The sequence below is a fragment of the Mesocricetus auratus genome, unplaced genomic scaffold, assembly GCF_017639785.1.
Source record: "Mesocricetus auratus isolate SY011 unplaced genomic scaffold, BCM_Maur_2.0 Super-Scaffold_100013, whole genome shotgun sequence".
Lineage (NCBI taxonomy): Eukaryota > Metazoa > Chordata > Mammalia > Rodentia > Cricetidae > Mesocricetus > Mesocricetus auratus.
The window spans coordinates 39,505,257-39,521,618 of NW_024429196.1; the positions used below are offsets into that span (position 1 = coordinate 39,505,257).

At 43.8% G+C, this 16,362-nt stretch overlaps 1 protein-coding gene across 1 annotated transcript in view; it reads left to right on the top strand.

Moving 5' to 3' along the window:
* Positions 1-386: 386 nt before the first annotated feature.
* Gli3 (GLI family zinc finger 3) overlaps positions 387-16,362 on the top strand; it is a 256,145-nt gene continuing 240,169 nt past the window's right edge. Inside the window, exons 1-2 of the mRNA XM_013114613.3 lie at positions 387-474; positions 14,547-14,711. Of these exons, the coding sequence (XP_012970067.1) occupies positions 14,588-14,711 (124 nt within the window). The 5' untranslated portion in view covers positions 387-474; positions 14,547-14,587. The remainder of the gene's footprint in view (positions 475-14,546; positions 14,712-16,362) is intronic.

Here is a 16,362-nt window from a genome sequence, read left to right on the forward strand (position 1 = left end):
AGGCTTGGCCTAGGGAAAAGTACCAGGAGGTGTGCGGGGGTGGGGCAGTGGTGATCTGAGAGGTCCCCAGGGAAGGAAGGGGAGTCCAAGGCGAGAGCCGGGAGAGCCAAGAGAGAAGGCATGGGTGCAGCGACGGGCAGCGCGCGATCCCCGGCTCCTCGGCTGCGCGGGAGCACAGGCCCGGAGGGCTCGGGTGACATCACCCGCGGGCCCCTTCCTCCTGCCGGGTGGGTGGGGCCTGGCGCGCCGCGCGGGCGCGGGGTCAAGGAGGGGGAAGAGGAGGAGCAGGCCTGGATGTGTCTGTGTGAGGACCCGGGAGGGGCGGAGGCGGTGGAGCGCGTGGCTCCCGGCTGCCCGCGCCAGCCCTGCCCGGCCCGACGCGCGGCCTCAGTGGCGCCCGAAGCGCAGCGCACTGGGATCCGCGCGTGGAGCGGGACCCCGCCGGGCGCGGCCTGGAAGGAGCGGGAAAGCAAAGTAAGGCGAGCAGCACTCCCAAGTTTTTGCCAACTTCGCCCCCTGCGGCGGCGGCGTCGTCCCGCTGCTCGGCGCGTCCCCAGCGCTCCCCGGAGTGGCGGAAATTAGAGGGACGGGCGGGGGTGGGGGCGCGCGAGGGAAGAAGGAGCGGGGAAAGAGAGGAGAGTCTGGCCACATCTGTGAAAACTTGGGGAAGGAGGGCGGGGAGAAGGAGGAGCGCAGGAACGCGCAGAGGGGAGCGCGAAGGCCGCGCGCAGCGGAGCTCAACTTTTGCAAGCCGGGCGCTCGGCCTGGACGGGCCCTGATCGCTGAAAGTCGACTTGACGGTCGGGGGCTCCTTTCTTTCTCTTTCTCCTCCCACCCGCGGTTGAACCAAATCAGAACTGTCACTCAGGGCCGGTGACTCAGAGGGATCAGATTACAGGATCCCTGAAACTGATGCGCGGGCTGCAGCGGCGGGAGGGAGCGGACCGGGCCGCGCCGCCGGCGCCCGCACACTCGCTCGCCCGCCCGCCGCTCCCCGCCGCGCTCGCTCGCCCCGCTGCCCGCCCGCGCTACACCATGCCCGCCGCGGCCGCACACTGCGGTCAGCCGGGCCATCCACGGTAGCCAGAGCCGTCCGCCGCTCCGCCCGGCGCGGGTCTGGATTTGGGACCTGACAGCCACAGCCGCAGGTACGTCCCGCCTGAAGTTCTTTGTTTTGCGGGCCCCGCAGCCCGCCCTGTCGAGCCGCCGCGCGGGCGTCGGAGCAGCTTCCGTGCGCTCGCGCCTTCCCGCGCTCTTGGGGGCTGGACTCGGCGCTCCCGAGCTGGACTGCAGCCCTCCTGCCGGCCCCAGGGCGTGCGGACCAAGTTTGCTGCTGCGGCGCCCTCGCCTACTCCTTGCCAAGTGCTGCGCTTAGAGCTGGGGCCGCCCGGAGCTGCGACTGGTCCTCGCGCCGCCGCAATCTGCAGCTCCGCCGGCGCGCACCGCCTGGGGATGCGCGGGGCCCGCCGCTGCCCGGCTCGCCCGGGTTCCGCCTTCACTTCTGAGGGTGGGGGTGCGGGGTGAGCGGATGGAGGGTGCGCCTCCGCGGTGGGAGAGGAAAAGTGAAAGTTGTACCATCTGTGGGTGATTTGGAATTCTTCCTTTGCAGAGAGAGGTAGGGCAGACAGAAAGAAAAGGGAAAGAAAGAAAAGTAGCCGTGGTCCTTGCGGCATTCACTTAAGAGGCCGAATTTGCACAGAGCAGAGTTGGGTATGGATCACTCTACTCTGCTAGGGATACTTACTTTCTGGAGTTGCAACGGGGCCTGAGGATGTGGAGTTAATATTGATCCTAAACTTGAAAGTTGATGAAGCGACTTTTCAGCAGATGGCCACATGCCCTCACACTCGGCCTGGCCTTTGCCTATTATCCCTCGGTGAACTTGGTATCTTTCTGTAAACTTTGTGCCTGTGTCCTGGAGTGCACCTTTTTGAGTACCACCTTTTTGAGTACCACTCCATTCCTTAGACTTTCTTAGCTGTGTGTGTAAAGACCACTTAGGGAAGTTTGCTGCACCACGTTTACCGCCCCCCCCCCAACTTGGTTGTAGACTGCAAGATAGATTCTGGCCTCGGGTACAGCGCTCATGGCCCTCTGCCAGTTTATATGTACATATATTTATGTAAAACATTTTCTCCCAGCTCTGTACCAGCTGTTCCACATTTTCCAGCTGCCACTTCAGTTTGAAATGATGGACTGTCGTCCTCAAGTAAAAGAACCCTTTAGTTCGAGGTATGGAGGGCCGGCCGCTGTGCAAATACAGGGGCAGTGCCATTAGCCCCGCTGGTATTATTAGTTCCAAAAAACACCTCGTATCCTTTTCCTCCCCTTCTCAATTACAACTTTCCACAGCCCAGTACGTGCACTGCCGAAAATTTAGGCCCCTGTTTTTCTGAAAGATTTTGTGCAGAACTTGGGTGAGACCATTTTTGTCTTTTTCTTTTCTTTTTTTTTATATTCTTGAAATATGTGTCTGGTGGAAATAACTTCTAGAAAAAGAGTTTCAGCTTGAGAGCATTGGCCATAGCTGGGGGCGGAGGGTCTGTGCTGTGCCGTCTGAGGTCATCTTATTTTAGTCCGTTTAAGGGGGAAACCCTTCCTTCATTCTCCTCATGTCACAAGCTTGTACTGTTTGATGTCTTCACCAGTTATAGACCGAATTTTTCAAGAACTGGCCTAAAGTATTAATTTTGAGTATTTATGTAATTGCTCTGTAATTTGAATAGGTGCCTTATTGATTGATTCCCGTAATTATTTCATTTGGGTTTTAAATTAAAAATTAATAATAGTCTGACAGTTTCTTAATTACATGTGTCAAGATTATTTTGAAGCAGGAAAATGCTATGTTTTAAAATAGTGAAATAACCTCAGCATCACTTCATTTTTCTCAGGCAGAGCAGTATTTCAGTTGAGAGGATATATTAAAGCAGTGCTGGTTGGTTTTAACAATGTAAACTGTGCAGAGTATCTACAGAATTTGTTTATGTTAGGAAATATTGGCTTTAACAATCTGGGCCACAAGCTCTGTGGCCAGTTAGATTATAGTCAGACCTTAAAACAAACATGAAATAACATTTAAATGAGCTGAAATTGCATATTTATACAGAGCAGAGAGTTTATTTTACACTAAAAGCTATTTAATTAGAAACTCCCCGCCTAAGGGGAGATCCTTTCAGGGTATGTAATTCTTAAAGTCAGTCTAGGGAAGCTTTTGGTTTAAGATGCATGAATAAGTTCAATGTGAGAGGTGTCTAGTGAAATTTCACACAGGCAGAAACACTTTAGAAGATATAGATTGCTTTACTGCTAATAGACTGGCAGGTTTAGCACCAATGCCTACCAATTCCCCCTTGCTTTTTACATGTTCCTACTCTCTGATTGAACTCTGGTGTACATACAATTTTTTATTGTGTGTCTGATTTGCCAAGGACCACAGACAGAAATGAGAAAATTCAACACTGATGAAAAATGGCCCTTTTGAGTTATTTCATTACTTACTTAATGAAAGAATTGTTCATTTAACAATTGGATTCCAGAGCCTAAAAGTTGGACTCTTCCTTTGTTTCGAAGCCCGTGAAGTTTTCTTAATTACCTGCACGCTGGAAGAGTTACAGACTTCCTCTGGGCTTAGCCATTTAGAAGTGAGTCCTGTGTAAGGCATGCTGCTTGCTGCATGCCCCTCCCCGCTTTGCTTTCCGAGGACAGTTTGGAAGCCTATGAAAGGAAACACTTTAATGATCATTGTTGTATGCACTCACTTATATGGAGACAGTAATGTTCTAAGAAAAACCAGTCTCGAAAGAAGTGAACCAGTGAGTCATGAAATGCTCAAGAAAACCTTAGTAATGGAATGTTAATGCTTTTAGACTATAGTAGATTATCTTAAAAGTCAGACTTCTTTTTTTCTGCAATTGTTGTAAATCCCCAGCTGAAGAGTTCTTTGAAGGGGGTTTAGTTCTTCTGGCATTCATATATGAGGTGGGTCTGATTTGTTTTGGAAGATTCAAGGAATTTTCTGCCAATTTTTCTGTCGAGAGGCAATCAAATTGCTGAAATGGCTACAGGACAAATACACATATGTATTTGTTAAACTAAAGCTTCTCTAATAATTATTTCAGGTTATCTTCTCATTAAAGACTGGGAGGACCTGCTGCCCTTCACTTCGAGTTGTCATTTTTCTACATGGAAATTGATCTGTTCTACTTTCAAAGCAAATAAAGGCAGACAATAAACAACTATGGGCCTCAGTGCTGCTGCAAACTTTCTCACGTACTTTCCAGTGTATTTTTCATCTTTGCTTTTATTTGATGGGCCTGTGAAATAGAGCTGTAGACTGGTGAAGACTTTAAATGAAATTTCACACTTTGATGATTTTTTTTAAACTTTGATATATTGACAGCAAAAGGAGCTGCAAAGCTTTTATATAACTTGAGCAGTAATGCCAAGCAGCAGTCAAACGTCTCCATGCATTTGTGTTTAACTGCAGAAGAAAAACATGTCCATGGGCAGTGGAGGTTCTTATCAACCCCTTAATCCCAGATCCCAGCAAACCTTGAGGGCATGCCTCAGATCTTGCTGAAGTCACTGTGGATTCTTACAGTTTGCAGATTAAATATGCTATGTGTTCCTGGCTCCAGCAACAGTTTTATGAGCTCACTAAGCTTCCTGTCTTAGAATCTTTTTCTTAAGTTTTTAGGGCCTGCTGAAGGCTGTGCTGTCTGAAGTAAGTGGTCCTTGTTAGAGACTCTTTCCATATTTCATTCTCTCTTTAAAATTTGCCAAATTATTTTTAAGCTGAAGAGCTAATTATGTTGGGAAGAGGGAGGAGAGCTGTTGGAAAGAAGCTGTGTGGTGCAATGTCTTTATGAGCTCATTTGTTTGTAAACTTAGTGTGTTGTCTCCATTGTTTTATACTTTCCCTTTGCCTAGCCTCAGAAAAGTAGACTTTTTTTCCATTTGAAATACTGACTGCACAGTAGTTCTGTGCACATTTCTTAGCTGCCACTGTGGGGTGTGTGTGTGTGTGTGTGTGTGTGTGTGTGTGTGTGTGTGTGTGCATGCGCGCGCTTCTGTGTGCATGTTTCACCTGAAAGTGTTTTTTGTTCTGGTTGTGTATATTTCAACCCGACAAAATGTCTCAGAAAATCTATGGCTTTCTAAAGAAGCTGAATGAAAAAGCCATTACATAGTTAATAAGGTGGCACTGGGATATTGCAACCCCCTTCTGAAAGGCAATATTGTATTGAGTTCCATGTCTGCCTCTGTGGTATCTATAAGCTATATCCTCTTATATGTGTGCTAGAATTTTGTGTACGAGACATAATTAAAAAAGAAAATACTTACATCATTGTCCAGCAACATGTCATGTCATTCCCAAGAGAACCCAAGCCAATTTTGTGTTTAAAGGTTATTCAATGAATGAAATCGTGAAAGCCCATTTGTCAAAGTACTGCATGGTTTCTGTTCGTTTTCAAGCCCCAAATTCATTGTCTGCCCTAGCCCAGCCATTAGTCATCAGTGTATTAGTGCTGCCTTCAGGCCATGCTGCCCAGCACTTCTTCACACTATTACAGCTTTGAAAGTGTACTCTGTCGACTTGTAGAATTACTGCTCTGATTTCCGCTTGGCTGGTTTGAGGTAAGTCCCCTCCCTCCCTTCTAGCTGACTGTAATCCTTGCTTTCTTTCAAAGCTCCTTTCCAGAGATTTAGAGGAAAACTTTCTTAAGGACCCTGTTGGCATCCTACCACGGTTTTGTCATAGCGTGCACTATACATTTAAATTGTACCTGAAGTAAATTGGATGGGTTTCAGGCCTCAAACAGTTAGAGGGGCTTTGCTTTGCTTGGAGGGGAGGGGTGGCATAACAATAACTGTATACAACATTTTTTGTGCATCTGTGGAATTTGTATGCTCTAGAATTAATTCAGCAATAAGGGACAAGTGCCACTCTTAAGTCCCTGTTGAAATCACTTCAAAATGTGTAACGTATTTGCTTATTTTTAAAGCAGATTTTTTAGAAGATTGCATAAAATGCCTAATAAGAATCCAGAGTCTTTTATGTTACAAACTGTCATTTTTCCAAAACAAAACAAAAAAACCCAAGATGGAAAACTCACCAATTAGATGAAAGATAAGTTCAAATTTTATCAATGAATGGATGAGAGTTAAGTCCTGTTAGTGATTGTATTTTGGGCTCTTTTTCACTCCAAAGATTTATCAGTGTGTGGAGAAACCTCATCCAGCAGCTTTGAAATGAAGCCAGAATGACTTGAGACGTATGGGAACTTGGAGTCTGTTGGCCAGACACGTGGGTCAGACCATGTTACTCCAGGACAAGGCCTGCTGTTTGAGCTGGGAATGCTCAAATAGAATTCCACAGCAAAGAGTCTCATTGAGGGTGTGTGTAGCAGTTGATGCAGGCTAGATTGACAGTCTTGTATATAGAAAAGGCGAAGAAGGAGTCAGCTGGAGAATGTTGTTTGAATAAGAAAGTTTACAGGATAAGTGGCCCATGGGTAATTAATTGTTGTTAAAGTAGGTTCTGCATCTGAAAAATCCCCTAAATTTGAAATTGTGGCTTTTAAAATTGAAGATTTGACTATCAAAACTTCAAAAACGAGGAGAACAGCACTGAATGAAGAAAAGCTGAGTATCATATCATTAGCTTATCTGTGGCTGATTTTAATACTTAAATATCGGTCTCATTTGTGTGATTCAATAGCCAGTTGTTGGCCTGGTATGGTAGCTCATGCCTGAAGTCCTAACACTTGGAAGGCTGAAACAGGAGGATTGCCACAAGTTTTAGTTGAGCCTGGGCTTCATGGTCAGTTCTAGGTTGCCTGGCCTACCATAAAACAACGAAGTCAATTATTTAATTATGCATAGACCATGCAACTTGCCTCCTTAAGCTGGAGGATTCTAGGAACCATAAGTTATGAGAATGGCAACTTGTTTTTTTTTTCTGCTGCTATGCAAACATGCTTAGTTCTTACAAACCTCAGTGAAGTACTCAAGGTTTTGTGATTTATATGGATGCACTTGGAAGCTTCTGTATGTGAACTGAGAGAGATGTTCAGATCTAGGGTTTTTTTTGGGAGTTAAGGTCTGTATCGCGCTCATGCACAGGAAATTCGGGTGTTACTTGCTTCCTTCTCACTACTGCTCATTTAATGGCATCTGCCGCGCCCCCTGAATAACAGGAGGCTAGTGTGTTAAGAGTTGTGTGGGGCTCAGAAGTGCTAATGAGTATTAGGTGGAGACCTCATACTCCTCTCAAATGTTATAAAATACCTCAGACAACTGAGGTAGTAGCTTGTGATCTCTTTTCTTGCATCAATACCAGAAAAAGCACCAAAAAAAAGTCATTTTGTGATTTTAAGTGTATTAACAATTTCTTGCTGAATAGTCCTTTTAGTGATTGTTGTTAAATATATAAATTTCTTGTGTAGCCTTGTATGTTTTGGAAATAGCTCTCTAGACCAGGTTGGCCTCAAACTCATAGAGATCCGCCTGCCTCTGATTCTAGAGTGCGCCACCACAGTCCGGCTTAAATATATAAATTTCTTAGAAGTTTAGATATTTAGAAGTTTAGAAGTTTAGGAAAATTCATTGAATCCAGGCAATTGTTTCCCTCTTAGAGCAGTTCCATTTTGGGATGTTTGTCAGTACTACTTATCTACAATGAGAAGCATCAGAAATAGAAGGAAGACTGAAAATATTGAGCAGCAAGTTTGAGGGTCCTTTGGCTTTTCCAAAGGGCAGCTTGGATAGATTTCAGCTTTCTTATTCACAGATGAGGTTTTCTGCTCTCTTGACCTTGGGAAGAGTAATCCTATAAAAGTGAAATAATTTCATATTAAAAAAATACTGTAGTCAAACCTTAATGAAGATTTCATTAAGAACTTACAAAGTTGGGCTTCCTTGTCTGCAGTCCAAGGCAGTCCAGACAGGAAGGGAAACGAAAGCTTAGAACTCTTGGGAAGTGTTGGTATGTCACAAAGGTTATGCATAACTAATTGATTTTAAGTTCAGAAAGATATCTGAACAGGAGAAAACCTCAAGCACATTACAGACCTCTTGCGTTTCTTTTCCACAAGATGGACTGAATTCTCTGCATTTTGTTCGTTGAACCTCAAGACTATTTTTCACTTAGAAATTGATGAAAAGTTTTAAAATCAGTATTAGCTTTGTCCTTCGTGTTGGAAAAAAAGTTCTCCCTCTCTCTGAAGGAATTATTTTCTTTAGGAAATGGGTTATTTAATAGCTTCAGGAAGGTATAAATAATAAATAGGATTTTTTCCTAAATGGTTGCTTCTTCCATGATGTCTTAGTAGTAGAGGATGAGAGAACCATCACTCTTCAGTGATGGAGGGGAAGGCTGCCCCCCAAATCCCTCTCAACCCAGTTCATTGTGCAATTTTGAAACATTAACATATGAGGGAGAGCATTCAGCTTAACCATGTGCAGGCAGGTGTGAAGAAAAGCCTTATTCCCTGGAGTGGCAGCTTCTTGAGCTACAGGGTGTAATTTCTCGCATAGGCCTGCTCTTGGTGCTGCTCATAGCCTTGCTGTGCATTCTGGAATGACTTCTTTCTGGCCTCTTAGGGCCTGTAGCTGTTCTAATCTATGAGAAACTGGTCAGGTTATCATCACTCCAGTCTTGAGCTTAGTAGTTTCGAATCTTTAAATGCACTAAGTAAAAAAGAGAAACACAACAGTAGAGTTATTGCTGAAGTTCAGGTAACTTAACAATAAAAGACAGTGAGTTAAGGAAATAGGTATTGACAGTGTGCTGTTCAGAAGCAGTTCTGCCAGCCTAGAACTGCAGCAGCTCCATTCTGTCATAGGCTATAGGATGTCCATGTGCCACCTTAAACGTTGGCTTTAGTTAGCACTGGTGCTTCTTTTGGAAAACGTTAATTTCAAGAATCCTGAATAATGTGGTGTAGAAGTGTTACTGCAGAGAACTGCAAGGCTGGTTTATGCAGGTTTAAGAATTAGGACTAAAAAATATCTTTTCAGGAAGCTTCTGTGGTGGTTAAGGCTGAGCTACATGCAGGGCTTTCTGAGAGACAGTGAGGCTGTGTGTCTGTCTCGCCCACTCACAGCTTTGCATTTATTTATGGCAACTAAGGAAGGGGTCCAAGTCAGTAGACATGGACAATTTTGTGAATGAATGTATTTTATTTTCCTGCGGGCTTTTCAAGTGTTCCCCAACGTTTTATTATAGTACATCACACACACACACACACACACACACACACACACACACACACACACACACACGCACGCACGCACGCACGCGCGCGTGTGCTCGCACAAGCACCCACACTGTTATACCTCTGAATTCAGCTAGTTCAGACAACATGAATGCAACAATCTTTTCCCCCCTTCCCCCAACTGGCTGCTGGACATTTTTCTGGACTAACTATAGAGAGGGTTTGCAAGTGCCCATGAATTCCTGAAGCACAAGATTAACTAATCTGATCCAAATCGATAAGGGATACCTGTATAGTCTACAGAAGGATTGGGGTGAGCCCTGCTCCTGGGCCAATTTCCCCAAGTCTGTCCTGCCTGAAGCATCTCCCTTACCTCTCCCTGTCCTGAGAGTCTTTGCTAGTACCTCTAGATGCCAAGGCTGCAGTGACTCAGAGATAGAGCCAGGGCACAGGCACAGAGTACAGCAGTGCCAGCCAGTGGCACTGGAGAACAGTGGGTGAAGAGGAAATTAAGACTCAGAGCAGTGAAAGTGGTTAAAGGTGTGAAAGATGGACCTTGCTTGATCTGAGGTGTCAGGACCAGAAATTTCCAAGAGAACTTTCAAACTAAACAGGCCCCAGCAACCACAGCCCGCTCAAAAGAATTCCCATAGTAAATGGGCCTGTCTCTCTGTCTCTCTGAAGATGATCAGTCACTGGGAGGCAGCCCCTCCCTGATGGTGACTCTTTGAGAGAGCTCTCAGCATTTGTGTGAAAGAGCTTTGAAAACATAATGCACTCCTCCCCTCCAAAATTCTCAAACTTGGTAAATGTTACCTCCAACCTTCACTTTCAGAGGGAACATACATTACAAGCCTTATTCCTAGTGGCTTCAAGAAGCTTTTATTGCACGATTTTAGGGGAGGTTGAGGCAGGTTCACAGTTAGAATTTACAAAGAAAAGATGTACCTGCAGGCAAATCCCTAATAGGGGAGGGAGTAGATTTAAAATAGGGTCTGACATTAATTGTGCTCCAGCCTTTGGCCTCTGGGAAATTACCAAAGGTTTGCAATAGTTGAATGAAAAAAAAAGCCTTGGTTGTTTTGCCTCCAGGAAGGAGCTTTTATCCTTTTTTTTTTCTTTTTTGACCTGTGAAACTTAAGATCTTAGAAGGCAAATGCTATTTGCAGGTTTCCTGGGCAGCTGGTTGCCCCTACCTTTTTTTGCTAGAACTCAGACTCACCCCCACCCCCACCACCAAGCACAAGGAAAGAAAAAACATCCAGAAAAAGTCAAGTGGTTTGCCTGCAATGCTGCATGTAATGCATTAGTGGTGAAAGACTGAAGGGGACAGGCCAGAGTTGTAAACAGGGAAACTGCCTCAGGAGGAAAGTCTTGATTTCATTCATATCTGAAAACTAGTGGCATGTGTTCGACAGAAAAGTATTTCAAGCGAATCAGAATTACTTCTCACCCTCCTTGATTCTTCAGTTACTCTAGGCTCCAAGGGGAATGACAGGGTAGTGCTTCAACCTGCCAGGACTTAACATTCCAGCAGGGGTCAACTCTGGGCTGCGTTTCCAAATCCCTTAATGTCCTATGTGAGAGAGAGCCACCCTGAAGGGAGAAGCAGTCACCATTTCAACAGTTAGATGGGGTGTGGGCATCCCTGGTATTAAAGCTTTCTCTTTGTGACAGGATAAAATTGTGTTTTTATCGGTAAAATAAGCTGATAAAATTCACGGTGCTATACAGGAAGCAGCCTGCCTTGGCAGGTTGCCATGTTATAGCCTTGCACCAAGCATTGACTACACTTAAATAATTAGTTGCTAATTAATGAGATCCAAAAATAAGTTGTCAAAATAGAAGAAGGGGGTAGACTCTTTAAGTTACCAAGGGGCTAGTTTTTAAGAAATCTATTTCAAACAGGTCAGAATTAGTATTCTCCAAAACCATTAATTAGTACCTTTCAGGAGGTGCCTCTTGGCATTTGAGCCCTTCTCTCCTGTGACAAGTTCTGGGAGGTTATCACTTTTTAAAAATGAAATTCTTTGCCTTGAGGGGTACCCAACAACTGCATAAAATCCAGGTTTGCCAGCAACTTTGATGACTTGTTTGTTCCTACTGGGACCCTCATCTCTTGATGGGATGATCTGGCTCCTTTTTGTATTTTGTTTCCTTTCCACATTTTTAACTTGGTGCACTACCCAAATTTGGCCGATAAAACTGTGTAAGTTTTGCAGGAGATGGTTATGATGGCCAAAGAATTGGAAGCTTTGATTAAGGATTCCCAGTAAAAGTTTTAGCTTTTATATAGCTTTTATATAATTTGCCAGTTTTCAATAAAACATTTGAGATAGAAGATGTATGCAGCTCAGGGATGTTTAAAATTCAATTCCCAGCAGATTTAGAAGTCCTGGTGTCTCTGGTGAACCTTTATTTACCCAGTAAACATTTGTGTGTGGATCAGTTGTGGGAAAGGTAGACGCTCTCTCTTCATGAGCCCCCTCCCGTCTAGAGGGGGGAGATGGATGTTTGGCAAAGACTTTTTTTTCTAGACACAGTTCTTTATCATTCCAGTCAGAGCTGAGATAGGTTTGTGTGGGCAGTGAATTCAGGATTCTAGGATGCACTTCATTCATTCTGTGGTTAAGGAAGACTTTGAAGAGGTCCTCTCATGGATACATGGCACTGGACAAAAGAAGTGTGCAGAGCAGTTGTTTGGAAGCTATAGCAAGCTTGACAATCACTGCTCCTTCAGTTACAGGCTCCCGGTTGCTCTTCTTCATGACAAATGCATTGTGCCAGAAATAGGCCTGGAGAACCAGATCTCTTAGCAAGCCTATAGCAATGTGGGTACCAGTGGTTACTCAGGGACACTTTTGGAGTAGGAGTGCTGTGGATTAGGTTGACTTGTTCTTATGGTATACTTGATCTTGGTTTTCTTTTTTGGAGACAGTGTTACTGTGTAGCCCTGGGTATCAAAGAATTGTATTTGTGAACAAGGCTGACCAGGAACTCACAGACACTCTCCTGCTTCTGCCTCTTGAGTGATGGAATTGAAGTTGGGTGCCACCCCCCAGCCTTGTGATAAACTTTAAAGATGATATTTAAAGCTGAATGTGGTGGTGCAGTTCTGTAATGCGGCTGAGGATTATTCTGAGGGAGGAGGTTGAGGAAGGAATGTTGAGGGTTTGAGGCCAGACTGAACTGTGTATTAAGACCTCACCGTAAACAAACAAAATCAATCCAGAGAGAGAATTAAAAGAGAACTATTCTGAGTTTGTGGTTTTTTTTTAAATGGGACTGCATTCAGAGGTCAGAGAACGACTTGGGGGTATTGGTTCTTTCCTTCCATTATGTAGGTGCCAGAAACCAACTCCAACTGTCAGGCTTGGAACAGGTGCCTTTCCCCACTGAGCCATCTCTGTGGCCCTCTATTATGAGTTTTTGTTTCTTAAGAGGTACAAGCAACTATGCAAAGTTTCTCTTTAGAGGCTTTTATACAGGTTCATGGAAAAACTTCCGGGGGTCTGTGGAAAAACTTCCGGGGGTCTGTGATCTCTTCGAAAGTAAGTGTAGACTTCTAGGCTAAAGGGTGTTTTTAGAAAGATCTTTACTATTTGTTTTCCTCTCCTGAAGGAAAGCAGTGTTTCTGTTGGAGTCTGTCAACTGAGACTGAGCACAGGTTGCCCAGAATTACGCTGGACAGCTCCTGGGGCATCCTTAGGTAGCCTATGTGGATGCTGTCCAGCCCGTTGCTGTTGAGTTTTTGGTTTTCATTGTTTTCTCTGAATATGCCTCTCAATTCAGAGCGAGTCTTTCAGTTGATAAGTACCTCTTTTTTCTTTGTATTCTACAAAACATTTGTGTGCATTAGAGGGAATGACAATAGTTACTTTTGGAAAAGGAGGAAGTTAATGAAGAACTGGCGCTCCAGTATTGTGTGTGCAGTCTTTGGTTCCGAAGCCATCATTGAATGGCTTGAGTTCCAGGTCAAGGGGGGATATGGTGTACATTAAAGAATTCACAGTTCCCTTGCAAACATGAGTTAAAACTTACTAAATACGTATCCTCTGGCATTTCTCTTTTGCCAGTTAAACAGCTGTTTATTTTATTTCACTAATCACTGTTTTGATTGAACATTGTGGTGTCTACTGCATGTAGAAAATAAGCAGATGACTAGACAGATGAAATGCCCTTCATGGGTATTGCAGTCTAGAGTGCTTGAAGAAGACATACCTGAGAGTGGACTTTCCAGTTTAGTATTCTTTGTAGTTATGGAGCATGAGTGTAAATAAGAATGTGCTCGAGTGAAAATTGATGAATGATTAGTTGATACTATTATCCCATGGATGAAGCTAGTGAGAGACAGACGACCTGACTTTGTCAGTAGTTGAGTTTTCGTATTTTATAAGTGATGCCAGCCGTTGCTCTCCTCGCCTTTTGGCTTTTTGTTATGGGGTGGAGCGATATTAACCTATTACCTTTGTTTGGGAAACGAACCCAAACCAATTAATGTTCTCATTTAAGAAAACGTAAAGAACACAATTTGCCTGGATGTTTTTAGGTGAAGAAGTGCATTGCAATTCAAGAGTCTTAGTGGAAGAAGCAGAAATCACAGTAACTTGGTTGAGTTATTCACCAGACTGAGAGTTCTGGGGAGGGTTTCTGGGTACTCTTTAAATAAGGGTCTAATTAGCAACTACAAACTTTCTTCTGAGTTGGAGGTTTCCTTTGTGTCCCTTCCCAATAAAGTTGACTGACCACCTGAAGAGAAATGTGCAGACATGGCTTGAGAGAAATATGGCACTTGGGTCTTAAAATTTAGACAATTGAAATTTAAATCAGTGGTTCTCAACCCATGGGTTGCAAATCCTTTAGCAATCCTCTGTCTCTAAAAATATTTACAATTCATAACAGTAGCAAAATTACAGCTATGAAGTAGCAACGAAAATAATTTCATGGGTGGGGGGTCAGTACAGCAGGAGAAACTGTGCTAAAGGATTGTAGCATTAGGAAGGTTGAAAACCACTGCTTTAGATCATTTGATAACATGCTCAGGAGGAACTGAGGAAAAACTTGTATATTGTGAGCTGTTCTGTTTTCCTTTGCAAATAGCAAAGGCTGGGATCACCTAGGAGATACGAGAACTCAACTTCTTGTGACTTTGGCTGGCTTCTTAATAACGCTACCAAGTATTTTTTTCCAGAAAAACCTTTGCAGAAATGTCATCCAGGTTTTGCTAAACCTTTAGCCTTTCCTTAGATAGAAGATGCAGGAGGCTTTCGAATAAAGGTTTCTCCTTCTGCCACTTTGAGAATTTGATGGCATTGTGATGTTTTATAGGCATTCCTCTGAGAGAAAAGCTGAAGGAATGAGAAGACATTATGGAGGCCCAGTCCCACAGCTCCACAACCACTGAGAGGAAGAAAGCTGAGAATTCCATTGGAAAATGTTCCACAAGGACAGATGTCAGTGAGAAGGCGGTGGCCTCCAGTACCACTTCGAATGGTGAGTGACCCCACAGTTCCCAGCAGGCAAGCCACAGGCATCGCTGTGTTCTCTGTATTCCCTGAACTGAGCGTCCATACCTGAACCAGTGATTGTTCTAGGAGAGGTCCAAGTAGCAAATGGGCAGAAGGATGATGTATGGGCAGGCTGCTTGTTTTCTTCAGAGTAAAATTCGGGATATAAATTGTGTAGGTTGTTTATTAAAAGAAGTTCTTGTTTTTGCATTTTAGAAATTATCCTGATTAGTCTCGTAAGGATTCAAAATGCTTTGCATTTCCCATGGAAAGTCTCTACTAGTCACAATAACACAGAAATTGTCAGTTTATGGCAGGATCTCTCCCACCCGAATTTAAAGTTCTCCACTGGAAAGAATTTTAAAATTTAACAACCTTAAGACAGTCCACCTTATGTCCATGGACTTTGTTATTGGTTTATATAAATTTAATGCGTTTAACTGTTTTCAGAGATAGCATAGAGTTACCATTTGTTTTTACATTTTAAGTGTAGTATTGGGAGACATTTCAGTTCAAACATGGGCACTGAATATCAAATCCAGCATCCCTTCGGTGGGAACACCCGGTTAAAGGGTTGTGGTGACATTCTCTTCCTTTCCAGACTTTCTCACAAGGTAGACCATTAATGTCTTGCTTTTTGTGGCTTTGGTCATTTCTGCTCTCCATGGATTGCTCTCTGCTTTCCTGTGTGTCCTTAGGAGGAATGCATTGGCCCAGTCTCCCAGTTTTTGTCCTGCATGACCCACGTCACTGATCTGCCCAACCCAACACTCTGTCTCCTCTGTGGTTTTACAATTTGTATGTTCCAAGAATATTTTACAAGATTGACCATCTGACTATCTGTCTGTCTATCTGTTTGTAGCTATTTATCTATTTTGTTTTTGGTTTTTCAAGATAGGGTTTCTTTGTGTGGCCCTGGCTTTCCTGGAACTCACTCTATAGAGCCTCTGCCTCCTGATTGCTAGGATTAAATGCCTGTGCCACTACTGCCCAGCTGAATTATTACTGTTTTAAATGTGCAATTGAAGAGTGAGCTTGATTTAGAAGCCATCTGTAGCCCAGAACCTTTAGCTCTGAGGACAGGGATTCCTGAGGAGTCTGGCTGCTGATCTGTGCCCATCCATGTACTCAGCTTTGCTTCAGGTCTACAGCCCTTTATTAGTATTTTGCCATAGCTATGGACTGTGGCACAGCAAAACAGTCAAGACAGAGGGAGGTAGCTGCCTATCAGTCTTTCAGGCCAATGAGTCGAGGTTTCCATTGATCTCCAGGGAGATATATTTATGTCTGAGTTAAAATAATGGATTCACTTTACCTATATGTGTGTGAAAATTTGTCTGTATTATTCCTTTTATTTGTGGCATTTAAAGCCAGGGCTCAAGCTTATTTAACACAGCCAGAATACTTGCCTCTTGTTTTCCAGTGTTACAGAAAGCATTTCCTGCTTCAGAAACATGCTATCTTGGTTTCTTTATTTTTCTGATCTATATGTAAAAATTAGAGTCATTGTTTTATGAGTAGAAGCAAATATGAAGTGCTGGTTACTTGGTGGTTTTAATACTAATTTTATGAGAACAGGTGCTCTCTCTATTAAGCTTCATGAAACACCAGTTTTGCTCATCTTCATGGTGTGAGAG